Below are 17,419 nucleotides of genomic sequence, written 5' to 3' on the forward strand. Positions count from 1 at the left end.
AATCCCAGCATTTACATTTGCGGCAGACGCCCTTAGCAGGGGAGGGTTTTAGGGCTTTGCTCAAGGGCCCAGCAGTGGCAGCTTGGTGGTGGTGGGATTTGAACCTGTGATCTTCTGAGCCAAAGCCCAATGCCTTAACCACTGAGCTACCACCTCCCTCTTCCAGTGGAGCTACCCTCTAACCACTGAGCTACCAGTTTCACCACTAAGCTGCACTGCTGGGCCCTTGAGCATGGCCCTTACCCCTCGACTACTCAGTGTATGAATGAGATGATTGTAAGTCGCTCTTTATAAGGGTGTCTGCCAAATGTCATCAATCTAAATATTAATATCGGTTGCTACCAGGAAATCTGTCAGAAAAATAGGAATTTAACAAATGTGATGCCGTCTCTCATGAGTTCAATTGAACACAAAGGAAAAATCAGTATAATGATCAAAATAAATTGTTGTTAAAAGGCCAGATTCTTCATGTGAAAAGCTTGTTTGCAAGTTTACCCACAATGCTTCAACAACTAATGAAATCAAAATTGAATCGCTATCCCATAAGTTTGTTTATTTTATATATTTGCTTGAGTTCAGCTCATTTTCTGTCTCATAATTTGTTTCATACTATCCCTTTTTGATGCATGGCTTCTTCTACGCCCAGGAATGTATATCACCAGCTTACAATCCACCACCTGATAATGAACGGTAAAAACAAGAAAGTTGAATGTCTGAAACACCAGACATGTCCAATCTTATCCACAAAGATTCAGAGTGGGTGGTGGTTTTCATTTTAATCAAACACCTGATCCCACCTGTTTAATCTGTTTATCCAGGCTTTCAGCGGACTCAGGTTTGGCTTCGGCATGGGTAGAATGAAAACATGTACATACAGGCCAACATTTCTTTCAATATGTTTTTCCTAAAAACAGGTAAAAAGTAAAATTGAGGTAACAGCAGATTACGTGCAATTGGACACCGTCAAACACAGTAGGTGTCTGCATTGAGCACAAAATTTTATGGACTTCTAAGGTTACCAATTACAAGCTGTTCAGTCTCCTTCCATACACAGAGATACAGAAACATTCCAAGCAGAACCAGCAGACTCAGTGACGGCCTCTCACCCAAAGTGTTTTTCCCCTGTTGAACCCTGTTGAATCATGCAGTTCATTTCTACATTGTACATGCTGTATTATTTCTATATCATTGTATACAATTGTAGATTCATGGTATATACCCTAGGTTATATTTGAGTTTATTACATACTATTTAGGTATATACTATATACTGTTGCAAATCTATATTTGATAGATAAGTACACAGAATTTTAGAAATATATTCAGGAATCTGTATACAAAAAGTTCAATTTATTAGACACTTTAATTTACTGTAATTTAAACATTAATTTAGACAGTCATTTGTCAAGTGTTCCATGCTTATATAGACATGACATTTGTTTTACTTTCCAACTGTTATAACCTGACTGTAATAAATGGATTTGGGAATTACTATTGTTTTCATGGCACACTGCTTCATGTACAGTATATAAAATGTAGAAAAATAAGTACATTCACACAGAAGTGTATCTAAAGGCTGCAACTTAAACATCTTTAATAAAATCACTTAAATAATAAAGTTATTTTCTTTAAAATGTATATATTTATTGGATAAATCATTGACAGGAGTGGTTGATGGGAGTAGATTTCTGGTGATGAAGGTATAATTTATTATTATGAATAAACAAAAGTGTGCGTGTGTGTGTGTGTGTGTGTGTGCGCGCGCTGATTTATACTTCTGTCATGTTCTGTAGTTCTGTATATATTATTAATGGACCCCACTTTCAAAACGTAGTTGGAGAACAAGAGCTTGTCTCTGGTCAATAGATGGAAGTACTGGATGTGAGCAAGAAATGTATTATTATTTACAATACATTGTTAGGTTTTATAGTTTACGCAAGATGTGCATGGAAGAACATTACACATATTAAAAAAATCCACAGAAGGTGCACAGACAGTGCAAAATAAACATTTGCATTGTCTTGCCCACATCCCCTCTGTCTGAGATGTGGCACACGTACACAAATACATGTTGATACAGAAGTATAAACTGGGCTTGTGTGTGTATGAATCAAAGTTCTTCTCCATCTATGCTGGGGTCCACTTTCATCTTTTGTTTTCTCATCACTGCTTGCAGCTCAGTGGCATTATTTTTAGTCTGAAAGGTGAGAAATAAAAAGAGCAAATGTTATATTGAGTGCATCCCACCAATACAATTTCTGTGTGTGTTTTTGTGTAAGCAAAGCACCTCCAGCTGAGCTTTTAACACCATGATCTGGCTGTAAACTCTGGCCCCCTCTTGAGGAGAAACCTTGCACAGCTCCTCCTTACTCAGAGAGAAGAGCTGAGCGCCGGTGAGGACCCCCATTCTAGTTGCTGTGCTGAGAGGAAGAGAGAGATGTACCAGATTTACATGTACCTTAGTTGCGTGTACATATTTGCCTGAAGTGAATGTGTGTATTAGTGGATACACTGTACATAGGAGAGAAAGCCTTACTTATCACTGAATCCTTTGCCTCTGAGCCACTCCTGTACCTCATCTGGAAGTGAGTTGTAGTTGAGAGGTACTGTTGTGTCATTGGCCTTGTTGATAACCAAAGGCCGTCCCGGTCTCCCATTAGCCAGTCGCTGTGCGAGCTCATTATTCATGAGCATTACTGAGGATAGAAATATATTTGAAAGAACCTCACATTTTATTCAGCATTTATATTCTGAAACCTGACCTATTGATATTTTTGTTTTAACTAATTGAGCAATTTTTCTTCATTAGTTTTCACTGCCACAGTTTTCACAAAAAAATCTGATTGCAGTTACATTAATTAATGGAGTCCATACAGTGAGTGTAAAAACTACAATCATTAATAAAGAGTGGTTTAAATGAATCATTTTTAAACATTGGTTAAAAGTTGGTACACATGAATCAACTGTTCATTTTATCCAGATATAATTTAATCTCTATATTCAAAATGAGGAATCCTGGTGTTCATCTGATGGACAGAAACAAAGTAAATGTAATTCATGACTGTACTTAAGTAGCTTTTTTTGTGTATCTGTACTTTACTGAAGTGTTTCCATTCGGGAAAATTTTTACTTTAACTTCACTACATTTCAAAATGAAATATCGTACTTTTCACTCAACTACATTTTGTGAAATCAGTCATTTATTTTTATTTATGAGTGGATAAAAACTAAATTGGTCAAGCATGTACAGAAGCAAGCCACCAATCAGGGTAGAGCACACGCTCTGTTTAAAATTGGTTTTGATTGACGCTTAGTGTATATACTTATCACCAACGTACAGTTCAGCATCAGTTCATCAGCAAGCAGAACATTTTTAGATGAATAAATGATAAAAAAAACTCCTGACCCAAACCTGCCAGAACACCCGTGTCTTTCTTTCCACAAGGACATTATAACTCTAATAAATCATAGTACTTTGGATACTTAAGTGCATTTGAAGGCAAATACTTTTGTAGTTTTACTCAAATGAAAGTTTAAGGGGAGCATTTTATTTAACTAGTGTGCATTTGCTTTAACTCAAGTACATGTTTTGTGCTCTTCCACCACTTTCCAACTATCACATTTAGCCCTGTAGCCCTACCACATGTGCTCTTGATTAAAATGTGAAAAAAAGCTGAAACATAAATTGAAATTGAAACATTGAGGCAAAAAAAAGTTACCTCTCTCTCCATCACTTCCCATTGGTGGCATGCTGATGGGACGGTTCTCGATGTGGGCCTGATCTCCCCCTGGACTGGGTGCCATATATGAAAAGCGCCCAAATCCCGAAGGAGACAAGGGAACATTCTAAGTAAATGGAATTGTAGAGTCAAAATATTGACTTTATGTTAATGAGGTAAAATTTTCCTCAGGCAAAATCCTGAGAAGTTATTATTATTACTCACAAATTGGGATAAATGGGTCAATGGTATATGTCAATAGGTCAATGGGAATGACTGTATTTACAGTAGGTATGTGTTTGTCTTTACACAGAAAAATGCATAAATCTTACTGTAGATGGTTTGCGCATGACCACGCTGTACTCTGGCTCTGTCTCTTTTATGGGTTCCAGGATATTCGATGGAACAAATCCAATCTGGTCGTAATTGTTCCTGCACTTCCACCACCTCTTAGACGCATCCAACACCTGAGGAAAGAGACGAACAGATATACACGTACAAAAGACTTTATATATTATACAGTGCTGTGCAAAGGATTTAGGCAGGAGTGAAGAAATTATGTAAAGTAGGATTGCTTTCAAAAATATTTGGTGTGACCATGCTTTGCTTGCAGAACAGCATCAATACTTCTTGGTACACTTGCACACAGTTTTTAATGGAAATCAGCAGGTAGGTTGTTCGAAACATCTTGGGCAACTAATCTCAGATCTTCTGTGGATTAAGTCCTTCTGTCAAATCCTTCTGTCTCTTCGTGTAATCAAAGACAGACTCAATGTTTATGGGGTCACGGCTCTGTGGGAGTCAAACCATCACTTCCAGGACTTTTTGTTCTTCTTTATGCTGTAGATAGTTCTTAATGACACTTAAATATATTGGCTGTATGTTTGGGGTTGTTGCTGTGCAGTAGAATAGGTTTGGGGCCAAGCAGACACCTCTCTGATTGTATTGCATGATGGATAAGTATCCGCCTGTATTTCTCAGCATTAAGGACACCTCCACCATGCTTCACTGTTGCCTGCAGACACTGTTGCCTGGTGAGCAAACAGCATCCAGCTACAGTCAAACATTTCAAATTTTGACTCATCAGTCCAGAGCACCTGCTGCACTCCAGTTCCTATGTTTTCATGCATAGTTGAGACACTTAGCCTTGTTTCCATGGCAGAGGTATGGCTTTTTGGCATTGTGCAAGTGTACAAAAGTGTGCAATGTAAGAATTGATGCTGCTTTGATGCCAATGTGAAGTTACTCCAAATATTGATTTAATTAAAAAATATTTTTAGTTTGCTCACTTTGCATTTTGCAAATTAATAAAATAATAATAATAATAATTAAAATATATATTTTTGAAACAGTTTATTAAATTTTAAACCGATGTGGCAGTTCTTAAAAGTTTTCAGTAAGCTGAATGCAGTGTGTGTGTGTGTGTGTGTGTGTGTGTGTGTGTGTGTGTGTGTGTGTGTGTGTGTGTGTGTACCTGAAGAGTTTCACCATGCAGCACTGAAAGCTCGCTACTATTTCGGGCCACAAAGTCGTAACTGCAGCGGTACACCTGGTCAGGAAGTGGAATTTCAGCACTGCACAACAAAGCAAACACAATTATTTTCTCTTTTATAAAATAATACAGGTTTTTGGATTATGATTTGAAGCTGTGTATGAGAAAACATCAGTATAATAAATTGATAAGCTAATGCTGTGGGACCAAATAATTTGTTTAGCTGTGTATCAAACCAGGATGAAATGTGTATGTGAAGCCTCACAATAGTTAGCATTTACCTTTCTTCTGTGAGCTGGACAGGTGATGATGGCTGGTTAATATCTAACTAAAACGACAGGCAGAATATAATGAAAACAGTGATACATGAAAAATCAAGTACGTGTGAATGTAAAGGTAAAAACCTGTGGGTGTCTCAACATGGCATCTTGTCTGTTTTGAGATTCGAGAGGATCTTTAAATGCCGGACTGCTCGCATCAAGTTCATCAGGCTTCCAACCGTCCAGAAACACCGGAGTATATGGGGGTGCTGATTTTGCATGCTGTGAACTGTCAAACACACAAGTGTGTGTTTTTACTTCAAATTAGGCTAAATTATATATCACAGTATTATGCACAGAGACTTAGATATAATGTAGAATAATCATAGTGTTAGTCAGGTTCAGCTGAGCAGTTATTAAGGTATTAGGGTATTAAGGTTGTCTTGGGTGTGATGTTCTTTGTTTATTAGTTTTTGCTTTAGGCATCAGAATTTGTACAGAAGCTGACACACACACACACACACACACACACACACACACACACACACACACACACACACACACAAAAGACACTTAATCCTTCTATATGGATATTAGACACTCCCATATTGCAACGTCAATGCATACTTAACAGAAAATCAGCAAAAATCAACATCACACAAAATGGAAATTTTGATTGTGAACCACTTTTATGTTGATCATTAATTAAACATCCAAGCCAAGTGAATGTGAAAGGAACAAGTAGTCTATAGGCCAGACTTCACAATTTATTATTCAGATAACGTTTTTCTTTCATTGATTACATTTTTTTTTATACAAATATCTGTACTTACATTTTCAAACCAGGCTCGTTACTGTAGTTTTAATCTATTTGGGCTCCGTTTGCAACCCATCAACCTATTTCTTGTAATTGTCAGGCTTTCTCCACCTACCACTGGCTCTCACACACCACAGATGTAGGCTAGTTTACGAAGCTAACAACAAGCAAGGCAGACGGCAACAAGAAATATGGCTAACGTGGATGAGACAGAGGGAAACAATGATCTAAGACTAAGAACAGAGACATTCCTGATCACCTGCTTGTGCTCTACATGGTGGTTGTTTAGTCTGGATACATTCATTAGATAGCAAAATTAGAAATTATTTTATATTAATATTAATATATTATAGAGCTTTAATAGTGTGTTACGCTGCCCTGTTACATGCCAACAGCAAGAATTATATAAAAGATATGAGGTTAGCCAGTTTACATGTCTTTACATTGGAGCACAATCCAGCCTTCGTTCTCTCTGGTTGGTATCTGTCAAGGATATGCAGGAAAATGGTAGCTGAATTGTTAAGATGTCAGACTTCTGATTCAATGGTTTTGTGTTCAAGCCTAAGCTTTGCCAAGCTCCCACTGCTGGGCATTTAAACAAGGCAATTCACTTCTCAAGTTCTCATGTATCATATGTATTTAATATCTATTTAAGTGAAGTCATATCTATTTAATTAAACTTATCCTTCTGCGCACCCATGGCCGAACTCTTAGGTTCTCTAATCATGTCTTGCTTAAAGTGCCTAGAACAAGATATAAATCATAGGGTGATTGTGCCTTCTCAGTAGCGACTCCTAAGCTTTGGAATTCCCTCTCTCCTGATCTCACCTCTAAAAGAAAATTGTTTACTTTTAAAGCTAAACTAAAGACCCACTTATTCACCAAAGTCTTTGTTGTCTAGTTGAGGGTGTGCTTAGTCGTCTGCTTCTGAACGTTTATTTTAATTGTTGTGTTTTAATGCTTATTTTATTTCTCTTCTGTTTTAAGTTCTTACATTTTACTTTTGTTTTATGATATTGTATATTTTACTACTTTTATTTTAATTCAAATTTTATTTCTGTTTTGCACATTGCCTCTTGCACTTTGTTTAGCACCTAGGTTCTACCTGGTAGATGTTATTTGCTATATAAATAAAAATTGATTGATTGATTGATATGTATTTGCAGGAATTGTACAAATGAGGTAATTGTAAGTTGGTTTGGTCCCCTGTTATGTAAGTCTCTTATATATATATATATATATATATATATATATATATATATATATAATGGTGCAGTCATGTCACAGATTGTAAACCAGTCTGTAAATAGTTTCTTTTATGTTTCTTGTGTCTAAAGTGGACTATCCAAATTAAGAGTCATCCTAAAGGAGCCTGATGCTCAGTGTCCAAAGACTTCTAGACCTCTGTAACCATGACATTATCTACAGCATACACACCCACACACACACCCACATACACATACACCCACACACACACACACACACACACACACACACACACACACACATGCACAAACACTAAGAGTACAAAAACATACAGAAATGCCCCCCGAGGCTCTATTTAGATCACAAAAATGTTTCAGCGCCATGTATAATGTTGAATGTTGAATGTGTAGCGTATTTTGTAAATAGAGAATTGTGCCATTGAGGGTAATTATAATTTTTGTGGTCAGGCTTCATATTACAGAAAACGGAGAATGGTTTATGTCCTTTGAAATGAGTAAAAACCTGGGATACTAACTTTGCCTGGGTCCAGTTGGGGCCGAGAGAACTCCACAACTCTTTCTCCTCATGTGTGAGATTCTGCTGCAGGAGGGAAATGGCTCCACTGGTCAGTGCAGGACTGGACACAGCGGCTGCCAAGTCAGGACCACCTGTAGTTTTGACCATCTGGCAACCCACATACATACATGGGCACAGAATTCATCGTTATATTCATAAAGTTTTATATAAAGACTTATTAATCTTCTGCCTTTTTGAAGAGCAGTTTCATGAATTTTACAGTCAAAACTATTTATAAATTAATTGTAACTCTGTTAAATAATCAGAATTTATTTGTAATTTTTTAAAATCTTTTTTAAGATAGGGCTACATTTTTAGGCAGTTATCCACTGTAAAAGTACAAGCATAAGCTAATTTGCAACAAAGATTGCGATCTATATGATTTTGCCTGGGCTCTGATACTGTAAACATCACATATCATGAGGAGAAAGTGTCTTAAAACCTTGCTAGAAACGTGTCATTTCCACACTTTGATCATGTACAATATGTACTTTTTTTGTTGCCGTATGATCGGCTGATTATCATTGCATGAAAGTCTGGAGTCATCATTGGAAAGGTTTTCCAAGTTCATTGTAGGGACGGTGAAGTAAATGAATAAAGATATATTAGCTGTAATTATTTTCTGTCAGTTTCTGTGTACACTAACCAGATAGAGAGGAATGAACAGGTGATGTAGAAGCTCTTCAGAGTTCGGATTTGCTATGTCTGTCTTCAAACAGTCCTAGAATAATAAGCAACAGTGCTGTATTTAAAAACTAAAACAATGTAAAGAATAAGGAGAATATTATTACTTCTAGTACTACTACAATTATTATATTATTATTGTTATAATATCAATAAAAAAATAAAAATAATAAATTAAAAAAAATATATATATATATATATATATATATATATATATATATATATATATATATATATATATATATATATATATATTTTTTTTTTTTTTTTTTTTTAGGTTAATATCATGACATAATAATATTACAATCTTATTATTATATTGTAATAATAACAAACACCACATTTAAAAACGAGAAACTGTTATGTGATTACATTACCAGCAAATTGAATGAGTATTTAATCTTCTGGAAAATGTCCACAAACTCTTGCTTAGATGGAAGGCTTACTTCTGTCACCATGACATCATCTACAGTATACACACCCACACACACACCCACCCACACACACACACACACACAGACACACACACACACACACACACACACAAACACACACATCACAGTCATTATATAAAAACAATCATGTTGGCTTGCTATTACACAACCCGATCAATTTGTCTCACTCCTCGCTTACAGCCCTGCTTTTTCTTCTTCTTGCTGTTCTTGTTTTTTTTCATGTTTTGCTCCAGAGTGTGCTGAGCATCAGCTGCCAGTTTCAGTTGGGCCATGAAGCTCTCCACATCAGAAATGCAGTGGTTTACCAGCTCCTGAGGGACACACGGTATGCTCTTTACCATGTAATATAATACACATCCACCTTAGCTATAATCAGTGGCCACTAAATCAAATGCACCTGTCATATAAATGCACACACTTTGTGTACTAACTGAAACCCTATCATACCCCTCCACCCATCAGTGTCCATCAGTGGAGTACATTACATTATTATGCAATGTACATTAAAGCACAATGAATTTCTTTTTATAGCATATCCCAGCAATGTTAGAAAGCTGGGGTCAGAGTGCAGGGACAGCCATCATACAGTGCCCCTGGAGAACAGTGGGGGGGTTTAAGGGCTTTGCTCAAGAGCCCAAGAGTAGCATCTTGGCAATACTGGGGTTTGAACCCCCAATTGTTTTAATCAGTTACCTGGAACCTTGAACAATTAATTGTACACCACAAGGCTTCATCAATAAGATCATGTGTTTCAAATGCATTTTTTTAGAAACTGCACACATACGCTCACACGTTAACACCACACAGTACAGGCAGTGTTGCTGCTGAGCTAAGCTTTTAGTGGACACATTTAGTGGTCCCTTTCCACTGATGGATGGATTATGTGGAACTGTGATTGTAAACAAACATTTGCAAAAGATGGTGAAGTAAATCATCACCAACATATATATACATATAGTACATATGCCTTGACAACGTGTTCATACACACCACGTCATGTTCTGGTTGTCTAACTCGTTCCTTTCCATTCACTGCGGAAAGAAAATGTAATGTAAATGCATAAGAAAAACATGAGCATGTCTCATATTCCTTGCTGGTTAAAAAATAAACAAATAATGAACAGAATAATTGTTCCACAAACAGCCAGTAAAATAAAGGAAACACCTCGTGAATGAGGGGGCCGGCCCTCTGTAGAATAAGGTCTGATTAAAGAATGTTTTCTGGGAACAACTGCTGGGGGATTCATCTATAGAGAAACAAAGAGATATCGATTATTCAAACTGTTTTCTCTGTAGTGAGTTAGCTGTCTGATCATCCTGTCACATGCAATATCTGAGAAATATAATAGGAGTAGAAGCAGCAGAGTTGGCAAAGGTACACACATCCTTCACTCAAGTATAAGTTCAGATGTTTTAAAATGGTAACTGACTACACTTTTTCACTAAAGTAAAAGTAAAGAATTATGGGCTCTGACATGTACTTAAGAAACAAGTAGCCATTACTACTACCTGAACCTCACATCATTTTAAATATTGATATTATATATTTTCTAATGAAGGTATCCAGGATAAACACCCATTATATTGAACACAAGAAGAGAAAAGATGATGATGATCAGGTGATCAGGAATGTCTCTGTTCTCAGTCATGTTTACATCACCGACTCCCTCTGTCTCATACACATTAGCCCCTTGTTGCTTTTGCCTTGTCTGTTGTTAGCTTCATTGGCTAGCATACATCTGTGGTGTGTGATAGCCAGGAAATTATACACCAGTAGCAGGTTGGTTCTCAATAAGATAAAAAAATTTTGGTCATGTCACCAAATAGATTAAAACTAAAGTTTTGGAAATAGATAATTCTAAGAAATCTAAGAAATTCTAAGCAAAGAATAGAAAGTAGAAAATAGATCATAGTAAATAGTAAGAAGCAGAAAGTACAGATATTTGTGTAAAAAATGTAATTAGTGAAAGTATTAAAGGTATTAAAGAGAAATAGTGAAGGGTACTGATAACAGAAAAATCTACTTAAGTACAGTAAAGAAGTATTTGCACTTCATTACTTCCCACCTCTGAGAAGCAGTGGTAGTAAATAAATAGATATAACAATTATACTATTGTCAGTGCATAGTACAAATACACAGCAACAAAATGCAGTTAAGCATCTAACAGATGTGCATATAGCGCGGTTAAGTATGTAAATATATGTACAACAAACAAATTTATAAATAGGCCATGATCAGTGAAAATGCGCTGTAAGAGTGTATATGTATATAAAGATCTATCAATAAAAAAAATCTGAAATGTGCCAGATGTTTGTAAGGCACATTATACAGTATGCATACAATTTTTCATTTTAATTTATAGCAGAAGTCATAAGAGGGGTGAAAGGAGGAGGATGATATTAAAACTAGTAGTTAAACTAGTTAAAAGACTATTATTAAGAGTAGTAAAGAGTAGAAGGAAGAGAAGGAGGAGGTATAGTATGAGTAGTTAAAGTAATACAATGAGTAGTTAAAGTAGTAGAAAAGTAGATGTAGGATCATAATTAAGAGTAGTTATAGGGAGAGGATGAAGAGAATAAGTAGTTTGAGTAATAAAATTAGTAGGTTACAGTAGCAGTATTAGGACTAGGAGTAGTAAGAGTAGTTGGAGTAGTAGTAGTAGGTATATGAAAGTAATAATAGTAATAGTATAAATATAAGTATTAGCAGTAATAGTGGTAGTAAAAGTACTAGAAGTAGTGAAACTAATAGGAGGAGGAGTTGGGGATATAGTATGTATAGTTTGAGTAAGAGCATGAGTAGTAGTAGAAGTACTGTAGGAGTAGTTAGAGTAATAGATTAGATTTAGCATGACTACTGTCAGTGTGCAGGGTACAAAGTACTCATAATAGTATGAGTAATAGAAGTTGCAGTAGGACTAGGAGTACTAGTAGTATTGGGAGTAGTAGTATTCATTAAAGGTGTAGTAGTAGTAGTAGTAGTAGTAGTAGTAGTAGTAGTAGTAGTAGGAACATGAGTACTAGTTGTAGTACGTAGTTGGAGAAGGTGTCATAGGAGTTGTAAGAGTAATAGTATGAATCGAAGTAGTTGGAGAAGTAGAAGGATAATATGCTGTTACAGCAAAATAATAGACGTCAACATTTTAACAGTAACATAGGCTGCATCACACAATAATCATCATTCCCACTAACAGCATGCCATGTTTAATTTCCTACTAAAATGCATTATTCAGTACACAATTAAACATCTTTGTCTATTTGCATTAGACTTTTGCACCTGCATTTCATCCGTGTTTATTCTGCACACTGGAAACCTTATATAAAAATTCCCTGTAAATTTGTCATTCGTGTCTTTATGTCCTTTATGAGTTAAATCAGGTTCCGTGGAGGATTTGAAGAGTAGGAGTTGTATGGTTTAACAGACAGTTTCTCTTAAATCTCAGATCTTAACTAAAAAGCATTAGCTAGTTAGTAAGAGGTGGACGTGCTAGATCAAAGTAAACACCAAAATCTGCATTTCTGTCACTCCACAGAATGCAGTGGAACTTTCCAGTCTAAGTGATGTTATCTCATCTCATTTTTTGGTAACCTTCCTTTAATTAAAAAGAAAACAGCAACCTGATCTACACCAGATGTAAAATAAAAACATAGGCCAGTATCAGTTGTATTTATGCAGGTAATAGAAGACACAATTAGCAGGAATTTGGATTTCGACTTGATATCAAATGTCTCTTTTTTTCATTTGCTGTAAAAAATGTCATTTAATTATGTCTCAAGGAACATGTAAATCTAGGAGAATGATATAATCAAGGCTATTGGTTCGCAAACGTTTTAAAAAATTTGGGCTTCTTAAAAAACTTTTTGCCGGTATATTTCAGGATGTTGTACCCATAAATCTTTAAAAGTCTTTATGCCTGCCGTCTTGTAAATGCCATCAATGTAGTACATTTTCATTCTAAAGAACCTGTAAAAAGGTGTAAGACGTATCCTGTAAGTGTGTGCAATCTTATATAAACACTGTGGTTGTTTTATACGAAATTTGAGAACCAATGATTGCGCAAGTTACATTCCGTTTATGGCAAAACTGTTCTAGCTTTGGTGTTTAGCATCAATGTTAACAGGTTTTTGCTTTATAAAGATCTACCAATTTGTTAGTATCAACTTAAATAGTGAGGGGAAACATAAAGTAGGTTCACAATCAAAGCAATTTTGTAACATGTGTCAACTAAAATAACCTCAAACTGGAAAACATTTATGCCTCTGTGTATAAATACATTTATTTAGATACTGCTAAATATCAGGTGGTCATTCAACAACATACAGTCATTTACAATTGAATCACAATTTAGACCGGCTCTGTTAAAACACATATTACTGAAATGGATTAATAAGTTAACATCTTACCGTACAAGAAGATATGCGTCAGTCTCACATCTTCTGTTTACGCCTCATAGAGAAATGCAGAAATGCAGAAATGCAGAAAACAAGAAAAACAAGAACACCTTTCAGGTCCTGACAAATCTCTCTCTCTTCTGCTCTCTCCCTCCCTCTGAGTTTCTCTTGCTCTAAATGTGTGAGCTGATTGATCAGAATTATAGACAGTTGGAATACATAGATCAATTAAAAGCTGTCTCTGTTTTTCTCTTACATGCACGAGCATTCACATTCCAGGAAGCAATTCTATCTGAGCACACTCATGCACATATGCATATACACACGCCTACACCGAAACGTGACTGTCAAGGACACTCAGTTGGCTGTCTCAGGTCAGTCTTTCAGCAAAGCCTGTCTAACCAGCTCTTGCTCTCGTTTCCCTTTTAAAGGTATAATAAGAATGCTATCGCCACAGTGCCTGCAGGTGTACCTGCAACCAAAAGCTTTTTTCGAGCCATTTTCATCTGCTACGCAACCAGTCAACCCTTTATTGCCATGACATTTCCGAAAAAGTAGCCAGATTTTTTAATATCCAGTGTACATATCTTCTTGAACTAATGTCTTAGTGTTGTGCGACTTGTTCGAAAGTAGGTAAGAAGTATAAATGTTTCAGTAACTACAACATACCTATGTTGGAATGTGTGGTACAAGACGAAGGAATGCTGACATGGCCTTCACTTCTTTTACCCAGTTTTACTCATCAGTTTTTACTGAAAAAGTGATTTTTTTTTTAATGAGCATTGTAATTTTTTATTTGTTTTTCCTTCAATTTACACAGCAAATTACAAATTACACAATTTGAGGTACAGCTACATCTCTCTCTCTCTCTCTCTCTCTCTCTCTCTCTCTCTCTCTCTCTCTGAGTCACATCATTCCCTGAAAAACGCCCAAATGCTAGCAATAATGACACACAGGTGATAATCACCTGCTACCTGCAAGTTAAACCCTCCTTTTTTCCTTCTGAAGCTGAGGATGTCTACATCCCCTACTGTCAAAAAATTTATAACTTTTTTAGACATCTGGTGTGATTTTTTTTTTATTCAATACCTTTATTAAAAAAAAACCCTCTCGGTTGAACCACAGTTAGTTCAGGTCAAGGTCACCCTCCTTCACTTTCTATACAGTAATAATGGTGGTGCAGCACTATCTTTATTATTGTCCAAACAAAACAACATTCCATTGCCCTTTTAACGTAGGCAGGTAATCACACACACACACACACACACACACACAGAATAACATTCTCAGACATTAGTATCATGATAATGTTAATGTTTTAATAACTACCTGATATATGTATGTGTATATACAAGCATATATATATATATATATATATATATATATATATATATATATATATATATATATATATATACATGAATAGGATGGGTGTGTATGACAGATATTGACAGAAGTACTGGATTAAAGTGATCCAGTGTGATTGTCATTAAAGTGTCTATGTGCAGTATAAAAGTGACACTGTGCTGTGGCAGTCCAGAGAAATCCAGGTATTAGGTGTTGGGTGTTTTCTGGTTTAGACTCCGAGAGCTTGCGGGAAGACGCTCCTCCTAATTCTCTTTGTGTTTGCCTTCAAGGAGTGGAAGCGTTTCCTTGAACGCAACAGACAATAGAGTCCATTGTTGGGAGTTCTTTCACAATCTTCCTGGCCCTGGAATGGTAATGCGTGCTGTAGATGTCTTGCAGATTAGGGAGCTCGGTGCAGATGGTACACTCAGCTGACCACACCACCCACTGGTCTGTCCTGCATGTTGCTGTTCCCAAACCAGGAAGTGATGCTACCTGTCAGGACTCTCTCAATGGTGCAGGTATAGGAAGTCTTTAGCACTTGAGAGGAAAGTTTAAAGTCCCTTAGGTGTCTCAGATGGTACAGACGCTGCTGGGGCTTCTTCAAAAGGGTGTTGCTGTAACAGGACCATGACAGATCCTGCATTATGTGTATACTCAGGTACCGGAAAATGTCCATTCTCTCCACTGGATTTCCGTTGATATTAAGTGGTTGGTATGACCGCACCTGCTTCATTTTGAAGTTCACTATGAACTCATTAGTCTTGCTGCGTTCAGGAGAAGATTGTTCTCTTCAGGTTTTCTCCTGTTGGTAGGCAGTCCCGTCATTGTTGGAGATCAGGCCCATCCCAACAGTGTCATTAGCAAACTTGATGATGGTGGTGGAGTTGGATGTGACCACACAGTCACCAATATAGCAGGGGGCTCAGAACACAACCTTGAGGAGCTCCAGTGTTGAGGGTGAGGGAGGATGAGGTGTGTTTGTCCACTAATACGGCTTGTGGTCTGTCTGTTAGGAGAGATCCACTGACACAGGGGTGAGCTGTCTTGGGACCTCCAACTTAGAAGTGAACGTGTAGGGAATTATGGTGTTAAATGCTGAACTGTGGTCCACAAACCACATTTTCACATAATTCTGTTTTTTTGCATTCCAGGTGGCGTATTGTTGTGTGGAGAAGATGCGCAATGGCGTCCTCAATAGAGCGGATTTGGAGAGAATTGTAGAGGATCCGGTGTGTCAGGTGGTGATGCGGTAATTAATTCTCTGACCCGTCTTTCAGAGCACTGCATCACTACTGAGGTCAGGGCTACAGTGTGATAGTCGTTGAGGCAGGATGGATTGGGATTCTTCGGGACTGGTTGGGAAACCTTCTGATGATGGTTATTGTACTGTATCATCCAATAGTTTCCTGACTAATCCCACAACTGCTTCCGTAAACATGTTCACGTCATCAGAGCTGCGCCTGAACATGTCCCATTCTGCATCATCTAAAGTGTCCTGCAAAGCGGCCACAGATTCGTCAGTCCAGCACTACCTTTCTTTGAACTGGAGCTTGCTTTTTCAGCCTTTGTTTGTATACAGGCATGAGTAAGATGGCAGCATAGTCCAATTTCCCAAATGGTGGATGTGATTGTACCTTGTAGGTGTTTACTCAGCATGTTACATTGGTACACCTGTGCTCATAATAAATCCACCCAAAAGAAACATCTGACTTTAAGAGCTCTCACAGCTACAAGATCAGATCAGTTCTGCTGTCCTGTATATTTAAGAAGTGCCCATGAACCTTCCCCCTAGCAGATTCAGCAGAAAAACAAGAGCAACATAACAAGTTACTTCATGATTTTTTATTTTTTTAAAGGTCATTACCTATGGAGGATCAGAATCAGGTTTATTGGCCAAGTGTGCTGACACGCACAAGGAACGTGTTTCCAACTGTGAATCTCAAAAGTACAGACATAAATAACTATAAATTTAGCTTGTACAACAAAGGATGAAAAAAATACTTTCTGTGTGTGGGGCAGTGACGAGTAAGAACATGAACCAAAAACACCTTTGGAAAGACAAACATGAAAAAAAAAGCTGTGAACAATGAAGTTATATACAAGTACTAGTATTTACATGTTATTCAGGTGTGAGTGATCATTGACATGACTCACATGTGTTGCGTGCAGAGACTGATGCATAATGTAGTTCATGGTTCATAATCCTTTTTTTCACTCCATGCCATGTCCAGTTGTGTTCAGTTTCTCTTAGTGCACAAGGCAACATGATCAAGGCTTGTTATTATTCATTTTCCTTTACTTATCAACATTGCTTCACAAATCGCACACAAATATCCTCATCATCCTGCTCTCCCCTCTCAACTAGAGCAACACTAACCATCTGTAGATGCTGAAGTGGTGTAGATTGAGTTTTAATTCAAATGCATTAAGGAGACTGACTTCATTTGTCTCATAGAAATAATGTGCTAGC

At 37.0% G+C, this 17,419-nt stretch overlaps 1 protein-coding gene across 2 annotated transcripts; it reads right to left on the minus strand.

Moving 5' to 3' along the window:
* Window positions 1-1,621: 1,621 nt before the first annotated feature.
* On the minus strand, window positions 1,622-13,935 carry eps8l1a (eps8 like 1a). 2 transcript variants are annotated; one of them, XM_046866393.1, is made up of 15 exons: window positions 13,612-13,933; window positions 10,373-10,454; window positions 10,199-10,239; window positions 9,387-9,519; window positions 9,131-9,219; window positions 8,716-8,790; window positions 8,029-8,177; window positions 5,615-5,759; window positions 5,492-5,538; window positions 5,193-5,292; window positions 4,051-4,185; window positions 3,719-3,845; window positions 2,536-2,695; window positions 2,287-2,419; window positions 1,622-2,196 (listed from the first exon to the last, which is right to left on the minus strand). In XM_046866393.1, the coding sequence occupies exons 2-15, from the start codon at window positions 10,452-10,454 to the stop codon at window positions 2,110-2,112; spliced, it is 1,503 nt and encodes a 500-aa protein (XP_046722349.1). In that variant the 5' UTR covers window positions 13,612-13,933; the 3' UTR covers window positions 1,622-2,109. The 2 variants fall into 2 exon arrangements, 1 of the variants encoding a protein (XP_046722349.1); XR_006927862.1 differs by having other exon boundaries at window positions 2,176-2,196; window positions 2,287-2,414; window positions 13,612-13,935.
* Window positions 13,936-17,419: the final 3,484 nt, after the last annotated feature.

This window comes from Silurus meridionalis, chromosome 14, assembly GCF_014805685.1.
Source record: "Silurus meridionalis isolate SWU-2019-XX chromosome 14, ASM1480568v1, whole genome shotgun sequence".
Classification (NCBI taxonomy): domain Eukaryota; kingdom Metazoa; phylum Chordata; class Actinopteri; order Siluriformes; family Siluridae; genus Silurus; species Silurus meridionalis.